Below are 14,081 nucleotides of genomic sequence, written 5' to 3' on the forward strand. Positions count from 1 at the left end.
GCTAGTTATACCTATGAAAAGCATGTAATTGAACCGTCAGACACAATTGTGCTAATGTAAAGTTGGTTGCCTGCATAAAACGCCTATCAAAGATCATACATGTTACTATGAAGAACCACTGTGTCGTAAATAATTGTTCTAAAATTCGCACTCATGGTTAAGCACACAGAACGTGTCCCAACTCCATGCATGAACAGTATGTACTCATCTGCCTTCAAGTTACCATTAAGTACAGTGCACACAGCAGACTGCATATGCCACTTCTGTGTTTGAATAGTATTTAGCTTTTGGTGTTCATTTTTGTCAGTGTGTGGTAGTTTAATTTGAAAACAGCCTCTTCATGAATATATATCTTGTAACATAATGTAAAGCTCTTAAACCTAGATGACACAGGATCCCCACAGAGTCTTGAGATTAAGTTATAAAGCAGGCCCTGCCTTAGTTGATACTTTAGTGGCACAAAGTCATTAATTAATTTGTCGTTAATTACATTACCAAAAACCCAGTGACACCCACTTTTGTGCCCCGAGGCCCATTTTGCCTGGTTGTAATCCAGCTTTATGATAAGTACATTCAGAAAACATGGCTGGATTTACTTAAGTGTGAATGGACACACATACAAGCTTGGTAATAGCAATATTGTTATTCTTAAAATTCAGCTCACGTGAATGCTTTAGAAACACACAATTTGTATCTCGACCCTAAAAATACCTCATGAAGGTGCACAGGCTAATAGGCTATAGAGCATCTTTATTGTAGGGATTAAAATATTTGGTCTAAATAAATATCTGTTTTCAAGGTGGGGAATATCTGCAACAGTCTGTCAGCGTTATTTTCCTATTTCCCCTGCAGCGATCACGCTTCTGTTTTGATACCCAGAAATAAGATCAGAGTGGGAGCTCTTTCCATTGATTAGCTTTCTCTGCTATACGGCCTGCGTGTGCGGACGTCACACGTTGAGCAGCGCATGGAAGTTCGTCATCGTCGCTTTTGGACCTGCTGGAGCTTTAGAGGTTCTGGTCGGTTCCATTTTTGTTTGGGTTCAAATTGAGACCCTCGGCGTTGGCCTCCGAATCAGTTGTCGATAAACGAGTATCGTGAGGATTTTGTTCATCTTTAGACTAACACCGGAAACCGCTCAGTAAAGCGAAAGTTGAGAGTCGAGATGAGTGTGGAGGCGTACGGGCCGAGCTCCCAGACCCTCACCTTCCTGGACACCGAGGAAGCGGAGTTGCTCGGAGCGGACACACAGGGCTCCGAATACGACTTCACCGACTTTACCCTTCCCAGCCAGACGCAAACTCAAGGCCAGACCCAGAGCCAGCTGGACAACCAGGTCTGATGCTCTCAATTTTACAGGAACGCACAATAAAGCGCGGTTTACAGTCGTTAGCAGCAGTTAGCAAGCTGACCCAGCGTTGCGTGCTAGCCCGCTATTATTGGATCTAGCCTATCCTAGCTTTAGGTTAGCTAGCTGTTAGCTCACTGCTAGCTAGCCAGCCAGCCCATTAACTAAACTCTCAAAGTGATATTAGTTGTCTTAGAACGTTTGTTTTGAACTGTTTGAAACAAACCAGACTCATGTATCTAACTTCAGTGATCAAATGTAAGAGTCAAGACCATTGACAGTCTGCCAACTTCCATTTAACTGGCTTTTCCGCGCTGTGTCCCCTAGCCGTTAGCTGCTAATCGTTAGCATCCAGTTTGTTTGGTAAAGCTTGTGTTGTACTGCAGGTAAATGGTCCTGATGAAGGTCTTCACAACGGTGGAGTGGATGACTCCGTGGCTAAAGCCAGTCAGCTGTTGGCCGAGCTCAACTTTGAGGAGGATGAAGAAGACACATACTACACCAAAGACCTGCCCGTGCACGCGTGCAGGTACACTGACAGGAGCTACACCATATCAGGCTGTCAGTTCACTGTTGATCACGGAGGATGTAATTACAGTACATTTGTGGGATTTTATTTATTTAGTTATTTATTTGTGTATGGTGATTACACAGTGTTCTATTAATAATGCTTATGTTTGTGTCATCCATGCTGTTGCCTACCCTATACAGGGCAAAAGTCATTAATAATTATTATCTTAAATATCAGTTTTTCCAACTTTCTTCCAACTTTTCCGATAAGTGCAATATACTGTTAGTTTACTAGTTGTACACCTTCAAAATTTACGCATATCCCTATGGAAACACAACACACCAGTGCACTGTTGGAAGCACAATACTTGTGCAGATTCTATTTATCTTAAGTCACTGAACATCCAAAACTTGAATTACTGCTGGGAAAATATCAGTATTTTGCAACTGACCTTTAGTAATTTAGCTAGAAGTAAGAGTCCTGCATGTATTGAGAGAGCACGGTCCCATGAAATTTCAGTTTTCTGTTGAATTGCGCAAAATTATATATATTACAGGTGAGATACAATTTGCTAACCCCTCTGACACTTAATATCGTGTGTGTGCGCTTCCTCTGTAATTCAGCTGGTTGCCAGTTTAGCATGGCATGAAAATGTCCTGTAGTCTGAATACTGCAGTAATTCAGATGCTGTTTTTGATACCTCATTGTTTTCCAGCTACTGTGGTATCCATGATCCAGCGTGTGTGGTGTACTGCAATACCAGCAAGAAATGGTTCTGTAATGGACGTGGCAACACATCTGGCAGGTGTGTAGTCTACACATCTTCACCTTATTACCTCACATAGAAGCCTCAGAACATAACTCCACTTCAGTAGACCAATAAACGCCAACACCCCACTTAAAACTTTATATAATAATCAAAACAACAAACACTGCACTAAATATGGGTTATTCTGCTATTAATTTTTCAAAATGTTTTTGCCAGTTATCATCCACATCTCAATCAGCCAGACTTTTGTCACACAGATGATGATGAATGTGTGTGAAGAGAGATCTGTATGTAGTACATATAGACCTTTTCATCTGAGATGCATTGGTACGAGACAGTGTGCATCCAAGTTTATGCCTGTCAGCTGTTGACATTAAAAAGCAATGCAACAGGAAATATACATTTGTTTGAAACTGAAGTTGTCTGTAATGTCTGTCCTGTTTTGTACTCTGAGTCAATAATATTGACTCAATATAATATAATATTGACTATGTGTTATTGTGCAATTAATGAATAGATTTTTGCAGCAGTGCTACCTGGAAAAATGTGATGGAGATCAAAATGTTTATGATCATTTTTTCAATTCTTGGACTCCTGTTCTCTGACTTCCAGTCACATTGTGAACCACTTGGTGAGAGCCAAATGCAAAGAGGTGACACTGCATAAAGATGGGCCACTGGGCGAGACGGTGCTGGAGTGTTACAACTGTGGCTGTCGCAATGTCTTCCTCCTGGGCTTTATCCCGGCCAAGGCAGATTCTGTGGTGGTGCTACTTTGCAGGTAAGTGCCAGCAGGGCAGCACCTTGAACATAGGCAGACTAGTGCCTAGGAATCCAGTATGCTCTGTTGAGAGAGTCCTTGGGGACTGCATGGGACATCTGCAAGCTCAGTGATTATAAGATACTCTGAAACACAGCTGAAAGCCAAATATGCAAAGACTTGCATACAGGAAGTTTGTCTTGAGGTTTGTTTCTTATCAGTTGTTCAGTTCTCAGCCTTTTATGGCAGATGACTTGTCATACATCCTGAGGCTCAGGAAACTGATGTAGAGTCTCTGAAATGTCTGAAAAGTTATCCAGATCAAAGTTTGTGGCAACAAAACAAAAATTTCCCTCATTATCAATAGACAATCAAAACTTTGACAGGTTTATGAAGGCAGGTAAATGAATGTAACCTGAATAATCATTTATATTTAATACTAAATATTGAATATGTTTTCATGGTGGAGCGTGAATATTATTTGACTTAATACAGATAGTGATCCTTATCTGTAGGAGAACTTTGTTATACAAAAGAGATGCATGTGGATGCAGCTGGACATTTTGGAATTGAAAAGCAACATATCCACACTCTCTGATGTACAAACTATGTAAAGGGGACGCTGTTTCTAAATTTGTTCAAACACGTCTTTGGCATGTTTGTACTACAATTTCTCATTACCTTTGGCCGACATATTCACCACTATATCTGTGATAAACCAGTCAGAAGCGGAGAAGTTTGCTCTAATAAATATCAGATTCACTCCTTTCATTGTACAGCCTGGTATATTCTCCTAAACGGGACTTTTTCTGTCACACGGAAGTCAGCTATTTAGTCAGCAGGTGTTGCTTAGGGAAAACCCTGCTCATTTCCCCAGTGATCTCTGCTTTGGCATTTATTTTAACCATTTTTATGGTCGCATGTACATACAGCAAGAAGTACTGTGAGAAATAAACTTAAGGCAGGAACATAAAAAAACAATTTTACATTCTCTGCAATAGTTTGTTTACTGTGGAAGTCTACACATAGGCTAAGTGTCTGTCTGTCTGAACCTCGTATCTTCATGCAGGCAGCCCTGTGCTAGCCAGAGTAGCCTGAAGGACATCAACTGGGACAGCTCGCAGTGGCAGCCACTGATCCAGGACCGCTGCTTTCTGTCCTGGCTGGTGAAGATCCCATCAGAACAGGAGCAGCTTCGGGCCCGTCAGATCACCGCCCAGCAGATCAACAAGTTGGAGGAGCTCTGGAAGGTATGCAGTTGACAGGCTGGGAGGCTTTTTCTTCAGGCTTACATGTTTATACCAATTTTGTGACCAGAAAGTTGTAACCTTTAAGTGACAAGCACAGGCTGAAGATTTACAAATGACATCTGCTTACAGGGATTGGTATCCACCTGTGGCCGAACAGTTTTTTAAAAAGCATCTGTCACTATTTGTGCAAATAAGGAATAAGAGTTTTTGATATGATGTGTGATGCACTTTGTATTGACCGTTGCTTTGACATTGCTTCCTCTCAGGACAACCCCAGCGCCACCTTGGAAGACCTGGAGAAACCAGGAGTGGATGAGGAGCCCCAGCATGTGCTGCTGCGCTATGAGGATGCCTACCAGTACCAAAATATCTTTGGCCCTTTGGTCAAACTGGAGGCTGACTATGACAAGAAGCTCAAGGAGTCCCAGGTACCTGAACTTCACCACTAAGATGGAAATTTTGTGACTCAGAAACTTGAATGTCCGTGGTCATTTATTTGTAGATCAGTTTTCATGTGATGTAAAAACTTGCTGGGAGACCCAGTAATGCATTATATAGTTTCATATGATGTACATTGATGATTTTATTGTTATCCTTCAATCCCACTGCACATGGCCTTGGTGCTCATCCCCTCCTGCCACTGTGATTCAGACCACATTGAGACATGTTTTTGGCGCGAGGCATCTTGCCTTTGTTTTGTACTTTTTTAAATGGCATCTTAAGGGTTACAGGACTAATGTCACAGTGACGTGACCTTATACAGTATCTTTTATTGGTTGATTTTATGTTTATATGTTTTTTTTTTTCTATTTTCCTTTTGCAGACACAAGACAATATAACAGTCAGGTGGGACCTGGGGCTGAATAAAAAGCGGATTGCCTATTTCACGCTGCCCAAGACGGATTCAGGTGGTAATTCTCTGAGCTTGACTTCCTCCCAGTGGTTCTGTGGTGCAGATAGAACCCCTCCCCACCCCCCTTCAGTTCTCAGAATTGCACGCAACCTCCCCCAACCCTGCATCTTTTGGTGGCATGTGTGCTTGGTGTTGTTTTTGCCTTGTTTTAGTAGTGGGGTTATGTGCCATTCTGTACGTGCACGGTACTGTATCATGTGGTTTATGAATAAAATCCATCCTCTTTAGTTTACTAGTGGGTTGTTTTTAGCATAGAAATGGTTCTAACTCATGTTCTGATATCAATCCCAGATATGCGGCTGATGCAAGGTGACGAGATCTGTTTGCGGTACAAGGGAGATCTGGCCCCCCTGTGGAAAGGCATCGGCCATGTCATCAAAGTCCCTGACAGTATCCTTCACATTGTTTGCAGTTGCATATGCGTCATTCATTGCGTTACAGTGTCTCCAAGTCTGGCTGATTACACTGGCTTAGACAATGTAGGCCCACCCACTGCTTTCTACTAGAAAAAATTTGAGGATAATGCCGGATTTCCTTAACCGCCTGTGTTTAAAGACTATGGGGATGAAATTGCCATTGAGTTGCGGAGCAGTGTTGGAGCACCTGTGGAAATCCCCCACAACTTCCAGGTGGACTTTGTGTGGAAGTCCACTTCCTTTGACAGGTAGGCTGAAATTGTACACCCCTTCATTCTGAAAGTGATGGGAACATTTAATTTTACTGCGTTTAAGTCTCCATATTACCCAGCAGTGCACAGAACTAAATGTGCAGTGTTTGCAGGAGGTCATTTTGTGTATAACTACCATGTTTGGCATTTGTAAAGTAAAGATTTTGGTATGAAGTCACTGAATACAAATGATACATAAAATCGATAATGACTCTTATGTGTATATGTATACGTATATGTGATGCTGCAGGATGCAGAGCGCCCTGAAGACGTTTGCAGTGGACGAGACCTCCGTGTCTGGCTACATTTACCACAAACTGCTGGGCCACGAGGTCGAGGATGTCACCATTAAGTGCCAGCTGCCAAAGCGCTTCACTGCCCAGGGCCTGCCCGACCTCAATCACTCACAGGTCAGACCTCACTGTGATTCTTCTTATTGTTTTGTCATTCATTTCCCTCTTTCCCCTTAAAGAAATGGATGTCACTGCAGGACTTTTTCCTTATTAGTTGAGTCGTCTCATGTACTGTGATTTATCACCATGTACGTCAGGTGTTTTTAATAGATTTGAAAAACAAGGGATGCGTGTGAATTCCTTTAAGTAAGGCAAGCCGTTATTTAAGTGAGCCAAACATGTTATTTGTTTTGCTTTTAATGTGGGATTTGGATCTCACATTTTTATTATAGCAATTGGTTTCAAAAACGATTTGATGTGTGTATTTGCTACAGTTTACCCCAGCTGATTCCTGTTTCTTTGTTATTTTCATGTGCAGGTGTACGCTGTGAAGACTGTGCTGCAGAGGCCTCTCAGTCTGATCCAGGGTCCTCCTGGCACTGGGAAGACTGTCACTTCTGCCACTATTGTCTATCATCTTTCCCGACAAGGCAATGGGTAAGACTTTTCTTGTTAGCGTACATAAAAGAAAACTGCAATGTGTGTTATAAATTTTGTTTCTCCAGCAGCTGTATTTTTCATAATTGTTCCTGTCCTAACTCTCTCTCTGGTGTGTATGTGTGCACATTTGCAGGCCAGTTCTGGTGTGTGCTCCCAGTAACATTGCCGTAGATCAGTTGACTGAGAAGATTGACAAGACTGGACTGAAAGTGGTGAGGCTGTGTGCCAAGAGCCGAGAGGCCATCGAGTCACCAGTATCCTTCCTGGCTCTGCACAACCAGATCAGCAACATGGACAGGTCAGTGGCATGTAGGGAAATTTATTCTGCGCTCAAAAGTAATTGATACTTGATTGCTGCTTTGTGCACACGCCCATTTAAGTAATTGGCCACCCACCAGTGGTTTGGTACTTTGTTATTTTTCACACCTCCATATTCTTCCTCTTCTGTCCCTCAAATTTGACCAAGTTCTCTCACTCTTACTCACTCTCCTCTCAACATTCCTGGCACGTTTGTAGTACGTTGTTGAAGTGACAGGAGGCCAGGTGCAGTGCAGAATGAAATCTGAGGTCAAGCATAACAAATGTTTATGCAAACAAGGGCAACCAAACTTGTAAAATGGGTGACAGCACTCCCTGTTGGCTGGAGTATTAAGTAGCTGAGAATATTGAGTCCTGGTTTCTGTTTGGATCTGAATGTGAAGTCTTGCAAACACAAGCAAATTTCTCGTAATGTGAGGAGGCTGCCACCACTTGATGAATGTACTTCAGAGTCTCTAGATCAGATGTTTTCGAGAGCCATGGGGCAAAGATTCTGCGTGAGATGAGAGGGGCAGGTGCATACTGGTGGGACTATAACTAACTAGTACCTGTTCTCTGTAGTCACCCTGATATGTCTTTGTCTCCAAAGCATGCCAGAGCTTCAGAAACTGCAGCAGCTGAAGGATGAGACTGGTGAGCTGTCGTCTGCTGATGAGAAACGTTACAGGGCTTTGAAACGCACTGCTGAGAGGGAGCTGCTCATGGTGAGGAGAAGTTTCAGAGTGAAAAACAAAAATAGCTCAAGGTTGATACCCAAGAGTTTTTACAGTAAATGATTTACATACTGAGCGTTGTGATAACCAGGAAGCTTGTTGCTTATCTACTCCCTTTTTTCAATGTGAGAATTGTAAATTATCTTCCTATCTTTATCTATTATTTTTTGTCCAGAATGCTGATGTTATATGTTGTACCTGCGTTGGGGCTGGTGATCCTCGTCTGGCCAAGATGCAGTTCCGTTCCATCCTGATTGATGAGAGCACCCAGGCCACTGAGCCAGAGTGTATGGTGCCTGTGGTGCTGGGAGCCAAACAGGTACACATACATACATACATACATACATACATACATACATTCAGCTAAATAGCAACTATCTCCAGCCCTGCAGCTGGGAATATACTATGTAATAAAACAATGTTGCCCAGCACTAATGTGAGCCCCCAAAAAGGTTTGATTTTGTCTCATTATTTTGAGCAGTGAGTGAAAATTTTTTTTACACTGAAAGAACTTGAATACTTACTATTGAAATCAGTCCACTGATGCAGCAACAGAAAATTGAGAATAATAGCATGTAAATAAGAAAATAGAAAACTGTGCTACTGTCAATATTTACTGGATTTGTTATCAACGTGTCAAGGAAGTTGTTTGGCTTAACAATATGATTTATGTGTGTTGGCAAAATTATTTGTTCTGAACATCCACCAACAAAAATTTCTTACATTATGCAGTTATATTAACCCAATTACTCATCTTCCTCCTCCCAGCTCATTCTTGTGGGTGATCACTGCCAGTTGGGTCCTGTGGTAATGTGTAAGAAGGCAGCCAAGGCAGGTCTGTCCCAGTCCCTGTTTGAACGCTTGGTGGTTCTAGGGATCCGGCCAATCCGCCTGCAGGTCCAGTACCGCATGCACCCGGCTCTCAGTGCCTTCCCCTCCAACATCTTCTATGAGGGCTCCCTTCAGAATGGCGTCACTGCAGGTTTGTAGCAGTTCATTATGTGGTTTGATGGAGGGAGAAATTAATTTTCACTGGAGCTGGTACACTAGCGGGTAAAAGGATCTACAAAGTGCTTTCAAGACTGTAAGTATAATGAAGTCTTGTTGTGCTCGCCAGCTGACCGCATCAAGAAAGGCTTTGACTTCCAGTGGCCTCAGCCAGACAAGCCCATGTTCTTCTATGTGACTCAGGGTCAGGAGGAGATTGCAAGCTCTGGAACCTCCTACCTTAACAGGTAACATCACAGAATGTCCTTCATTACTTTGTGTAATTTACCTCAGCGCTCTAAATAATGCACAGAGCATCAATTCAGTGGTTGGGAAAGGGTAAGCTCACACTTGGGGGGTGCCCTCCCACTGCCTTCTCATTAACAGGCAGGTTGAAATAGTTGTTCTATATTAATGGCAGAGAAAGCGCCCCCCCTTGTCCATCCCAGTCAACAGGAATGCCAGGGTCACATTCATAAAACAAAGTTAAATGTTGAAGCCACCATTAGTCTCCACCCATTAACTTCAGATGTAACCCTCCCAGTGCTGAGCAGTACAATACTTAACTGATGCTGATGTCTTTAAGGACGGAGGCTGCCAATGTAGAGAAGATCACCACCAGGCTGCTGAAGGCTGGGGCCAAACCTGACCAGATCGGCATCATCACCCCATACGAGGGTCAGCGCTCCTACCTGGTCCAGTACATGCAGTTCAGTGGCTCCCTGCACACCAAACTCTATCAGGTAACTCACAAATGTAGCTTAATTTGATCTTTGGCATGACTTTTTTAATGGATTATTTTAAGCATTTTTAAATCTCAGTTATCATTACCGAGGTTACTCTCTGGTATTGTACAAAATCTGTGCCTCCTTTTCATACTATGTAACCTCCCCCTCATCCTGCTCTTGTCCTGTCCCATTGCAGCAAGTGGAAATTGCCAGTGTAGACGCCTTCCAGGGCAGAGAGAAGGACTTCATCATCCTGTCCTGCGTTCGTGCCAATGAGCACCAGGGCATCGGCTTCCTGAATGACCCACGTCGCCTGAACGTGGCGCTGACCAGAGCAAAGTAAAAACCTCAGTACAACTGTTAATACGCATAACAGTGAATGCAAATCAGACACTGTTGACAGCTTAACAGCTTTTTAAATTTTCATGGTGACATGCTGTAAAGTGAACTGGATTTAGATGAGACATGCCCCCTATTGATTGTATGTAGGTGTACGTAGTGGGGCTATTCAGACCGATGAACGATGCTGTCATTGCAATAGATTCTACAACAAAGTGATTTCAGTACAGAATTTCCACCCCATCCCTGAGCAGCAGTCTTGTGTGTGTTGTGAATTAAGGTACGGTGTGATCATTGTGGGGAACCCAAAGGCCCTCTCCAAGCAGCCACTGTGGAACAACCTGCTGAATAACTACAAGGAGCAGAAAGTCCTCGTGGAGGGACCCCTCAACAACCTGAGGGAGAGTCTCATGCAGTTCAGCAAGCCCCGCAAACTGGTCAACACCATCAACCCTGTGAGTAGATCATATAGTGCAAAAGTGCCAAAACTTCACTGGCTTGGTGTTCTCACGTAGGCATATTTGCTTGCTTTCTTTGTGCTCTGACAGTAAATTGAACGTTTTTGTGTTTCGGACAAGCAGCAGTATGCAACTGTGCAAAAATATGATTGTCTGGTCTTTTCCAGGGGGGGCGTTTTATGAGCACTGCAATGTACGATGCCCGTGAGGCGCTCATCCCTGGTTCCGCCTATGACCGCAGCAGTGCTGGTATTTATTTCATATATATTTTAAATCTTATGGTATGACTCAGGATAATTACCTATGACAAACCTTTTTCTTTTTTTTTTACCATCTAGGCTACATTACAGTTCAGCAAAAGAAAAAACTAAATAAAACCTTGAACCTTGTTCTGTGTTGTCTTTCAGCCGGACGTCCGTCCAACATGTACTTTCAAACTCATGACCAAATTGGAATGATTGGGGCAGGCCCTGGTCACATGGCTGCTATGAATATTCCCATACCTTTCAACCTGGTGATGCCACCAATGCCTCCGCCCAATTACCTGGGTCAGACCAACGGCCCTGCTGCAGGTACAGGACAGAACTGAGATCTCACACCCTGCCTTTATCGTCCATCAGCTGTAATGCCCAGTTTATCCCAGCCTTCACTTAGTGTGGATTTTCTAACATCTAGTGTTGCTGTTATTATTATTATTATTATGACCTTAGAGCGATGGTTGGTCATCATGTTTGTTTTGACTCTGGTCCTGATCTTCTTTTTCATCAAGGTCGTGGAGCTATGAAGGGTAAGCCTGGGCGTGGCGGGCGGCAGAGGGTCCGTGGCTCTGGAAACCAGGGTGCCAGTCAGGGTAATGGACCAAACAGCCAGGCCAGCCAGGATGGGGCCTCCCAGTCCTTCTCCCAGGGGCCACTGACACAGGGCTACATCTCTATGAGCCAGCCCTCTCAGATGAGCCAGCCTGGCCTCTCTCAGCCAGAGCTGTCCCAGGTAACACATCACTGTCACTCTGAGAGAAGATTTATCAAGTCGAATAGAGCTGTAATAGGGCATAAATCGAGTTTCCGGCCTTTTGTGGACAAGCATGTTGTATTGAATTTCATACTGAGTGATATAGTTTATTTACATCGGTCATATTGTTCATAATTTTAATTGAACAAATCTAGAAAAATAAAGGAGCAATAATATAATGTCTTCTGGCATATTGCTCACTGATTAAGCCCAAAAATGTGCCTGTAATGATGTTTCTCTCCTCCTGCTCTTCAGGACAGCTACCTGGGTGATGAGTTCAAGTCCCAGATCGATGTGGCTTTGTCCCAGGACTCGACTTACCAGGGTGAACGTGCATACCAGCATGGTGGGGTAACTGGACTGTCACAGTACTAGAGTGTAAGTACATGAAACACAGTCTTTGTAGCTACAATGAAAAGGTTAGGGAAGTAGTTCAGTCATGTTTCCTTACTGAAACAAATGTCACTCTTCTTGACGGATTGTGTGCAGGGCCACTGGCTCCACTTATATCTAAAGGATTATTGAATGTGTCCAGCCTTTTCAAGCGTCTGAGAATTCACATCTTAGATGAGTTTTGTTGCTTTCTTGCCTCTATAGAAATGATCTATGAGTGTCACAGTCTTATGACGTATTGTACCTGCACTTTGTGAGGTCTTTATCCTGCAACAAATGTAAAATTAGCCGTCTTTGATGAACGTGACTTTGTGACAGTGCCTTTGAAGTGATTTTGAGATTCATAAACACTGAGCAGACTTATTAAACTATTCAGTTGGACACATCTGATTCAAGACACGTTCAATGGGTAGTATTCTCTTTGAGGTAAAAAAAATGTTGCTTATTAAATTATCATGTTGCGGACAAAAGGTCCTAAACCTGTTTTTGTGTCTTGCAGGTCACTTGAAGAAGGGAGCTAGGCATCAGCTGAGCTTAGTTCATCAGCTTTTTAATCTGGGAAATAATAAAAACATAAAATGGATACCTGTTTTCCTCTGCTACAACCGAAGCACCACTGAGTGAAAGCGACGGGATAGCGAAACCAAACCAATGACCAGCGAGAGAAGTGAGAGGGTAGAAGACGAGAGCACGAACAGACGGGCAGGGAGATGGCAAGAGAGGCCAAGTGAACAAGCAAGAGGCAGGAGCCGATGTCCGTGCGAAATGAAGGAGGGAAGTCGGCAGCGTGTGGTCGAGCTGCTGAGGGAAACAGAGGGGAGGTCTCATGGGAATCCAAATGAGGCTCAACTCCCACCTTTACAATCCAGCCAACCCCTTAAACCCACAGCCTCCAGGACAGGAAGGAACGCTCTCTTGAGATGGGGATCGAAGCTTTCCAGCTGAATTTGAAGAACTCGTTCTCCGAACTTGCAGCGGACACGATTACAGAAAGCCATCGCACAGGCAACACAAAATCGCCACACTAAAAGCTGGTTGGTTGCTCAACCTGTATCTTTTGAATTTGGTTTGTCATGGGAGGAGAGCAGCAACAACAATCTTCTATTGGGCCCAAAAACCTCAGCAGCCTCTGAAGAAAACGGCGGTCGACACACCCTCTGAGAGGAAATAAAAACACGGTTTTTGTGCTTGAGTCTGAGATTTAAGAACCTTGAATTGAAATACCGTTCATTTGCCTTGAGAACCACTGGCTCACTCAAGAGGTCTTCGATTTGGTGGTTTCGACCACACGTCAGAGGTGGAGTGGCACGGGGATTTCAGACAGTTTTTTCAAGGCATGACGCGCGAATCCCACCGATATCGCGACCATCATGGGACAGTTTTTCTTCTCTGAAGTACCTTTCTTATCACAGAGCACAAAATTGCAAAAAAAAAAAAAAAAAGTCATTGAAACTATCAAACATGACCAGCATTGAATCTTCAACTCAATGTCATTTGATGTTTCAGCAAAGGCTTTTCCTTATTTTAACCTTTTGAAAGCAGGGGTTGTTGATGTCCCACCGTGCTTCATGACCAGATGTCTTTTTTTAAAACACTCTGTGCATGCTTAGATTGGCAAACGCTTGAATGCTTTGCATCGATTGAATCCTCAGGGGATTGTGGACTGTCCACACTCATCACACAAATCCCTGCTCGAGGAGAAAGAAACCAAACAAAAGGGGGATCGAAGGATGATAGTAGTCGAGGCTTACAGGCGATAGTGGCAATCAACCCACGACAGGCAAGGAGTAGAAAAGGAAGGTGGCTGAGCGAGAGAAGGATATGAGTTTCCACATCTGGAAAAATGAGTTCAGGTTATTGCCAGCGTTTAAGAACAATTTCGAGGGAAACGTGGCGTTAGGACTGTTCAGTCCCAACAGGTGACCACACGTGAGATGTAGTTGTAAACCCACGGCGTTTTGATTTTGTGAATAATGTTCACACGATAAGCAATATAGCCAGGCTGGCAGCCATATTGCTAAGCC

General features: G+C 43.4%; 1 protein-coding gene across 2 annotated transcripts; it reads left to right on the forward strand.

Annotated features, from left to right (window-relative positions):
• Window positions 1-938: 938 nt before the first annotated feature.
• LOC139329859 (regulator of nonsense transcripts 1) lies at window positions 939-13,517 on the forward strand. 2 transcript variants are annotated; one of them, XM_070960440.1, is made up of 24 exons: window positions 939-1,336; window positions 1,735-1,877; window positions 2,575-2,664; window positions 3,241-3,408; window positions 4,457-4,637; window positions 4,904-5,065; window positions 5,461-5,545; window positions 5,842-5,940; window positions 6,106-6,214; window positions 6,468-6,627; window positions 6,989-7,107; window positions 7,244-7,408; window positions 8,018-8,132; window positions 8,317-8,460; window positions 8,910-9,123; window positions 9,259-9,376; window positions 9,715-9,871; window positions 10,053-10,195; window positions 10,476-10,650; window positions 10,821-10,902; window positions 11,061-11,225; window positions 11,423-11,643; window positions 11,920-12,042; window positions 12,557-13,517. In XM_070960440.1, exons 1-23 carry the CDS (start codon window positions 1,166-1,168, stop codon window positions 12,037-12,039), a joined length of 3,306 nt encoding a protein of 1,101 aa, XP_070816541.1. In that variant the 5' UTR covers window positions 939-1,165; the 3' UTR covers window positions 12,040-12,042; window positions 12,557-13,517. The 2 variants fall into 2 exon arrangements, with proteins under 2 accessions (XP_070816541.1, XP_070816540.1); XM_070960439.1 differs by having other exon boundaries at window positions 976-1,336; window positions 5,461-5,548.
• Window positions 13,518-14,081: the final 564 nt, after the last annotated feature.

The sequence above is a fragment of the Chaetodon trifascialis genome, chromosome 4 (genome assembly GCF_039877785.1).
Source record: "Chaetodon trifascialis isolate fChaTrf1 chromosome 4, fChaTrf1.hap1, whole genome shotgun sequence".
Taxonomy (NCBI): Eukaryota; Metazoa; Chordata; class Actinopteri; order Chaetodontiformes; family Chaetodontidae; genus Chaetodon; species Chaetodon trifascialis.

Bases quoted from the DNA above. Each gene is read 5' to 3' on its own strand.
- LOC139329859 (XM_070960439.1), top strand. From the start codon at position 1,166: ATGAGTGTGGAGGCGTACGGGCCGAGCTCCCAGACCCTCACCTTCCTG. The intron at 2,665-3,240 runs GTGTGTAGTCTA...TCTGACTTCCAG, and splicing joins CGTGGCAACACATCTGGCAG to TCACATTGTGAACCACTTGG. The intron at 3,409-4,456 runs GTAAGTGCCAGC...ATCTTCATGCAG, and splicing joins GTGGTGGTGCTACTTTGCAG to GCAGCCCTGTGCTAGCCAGA.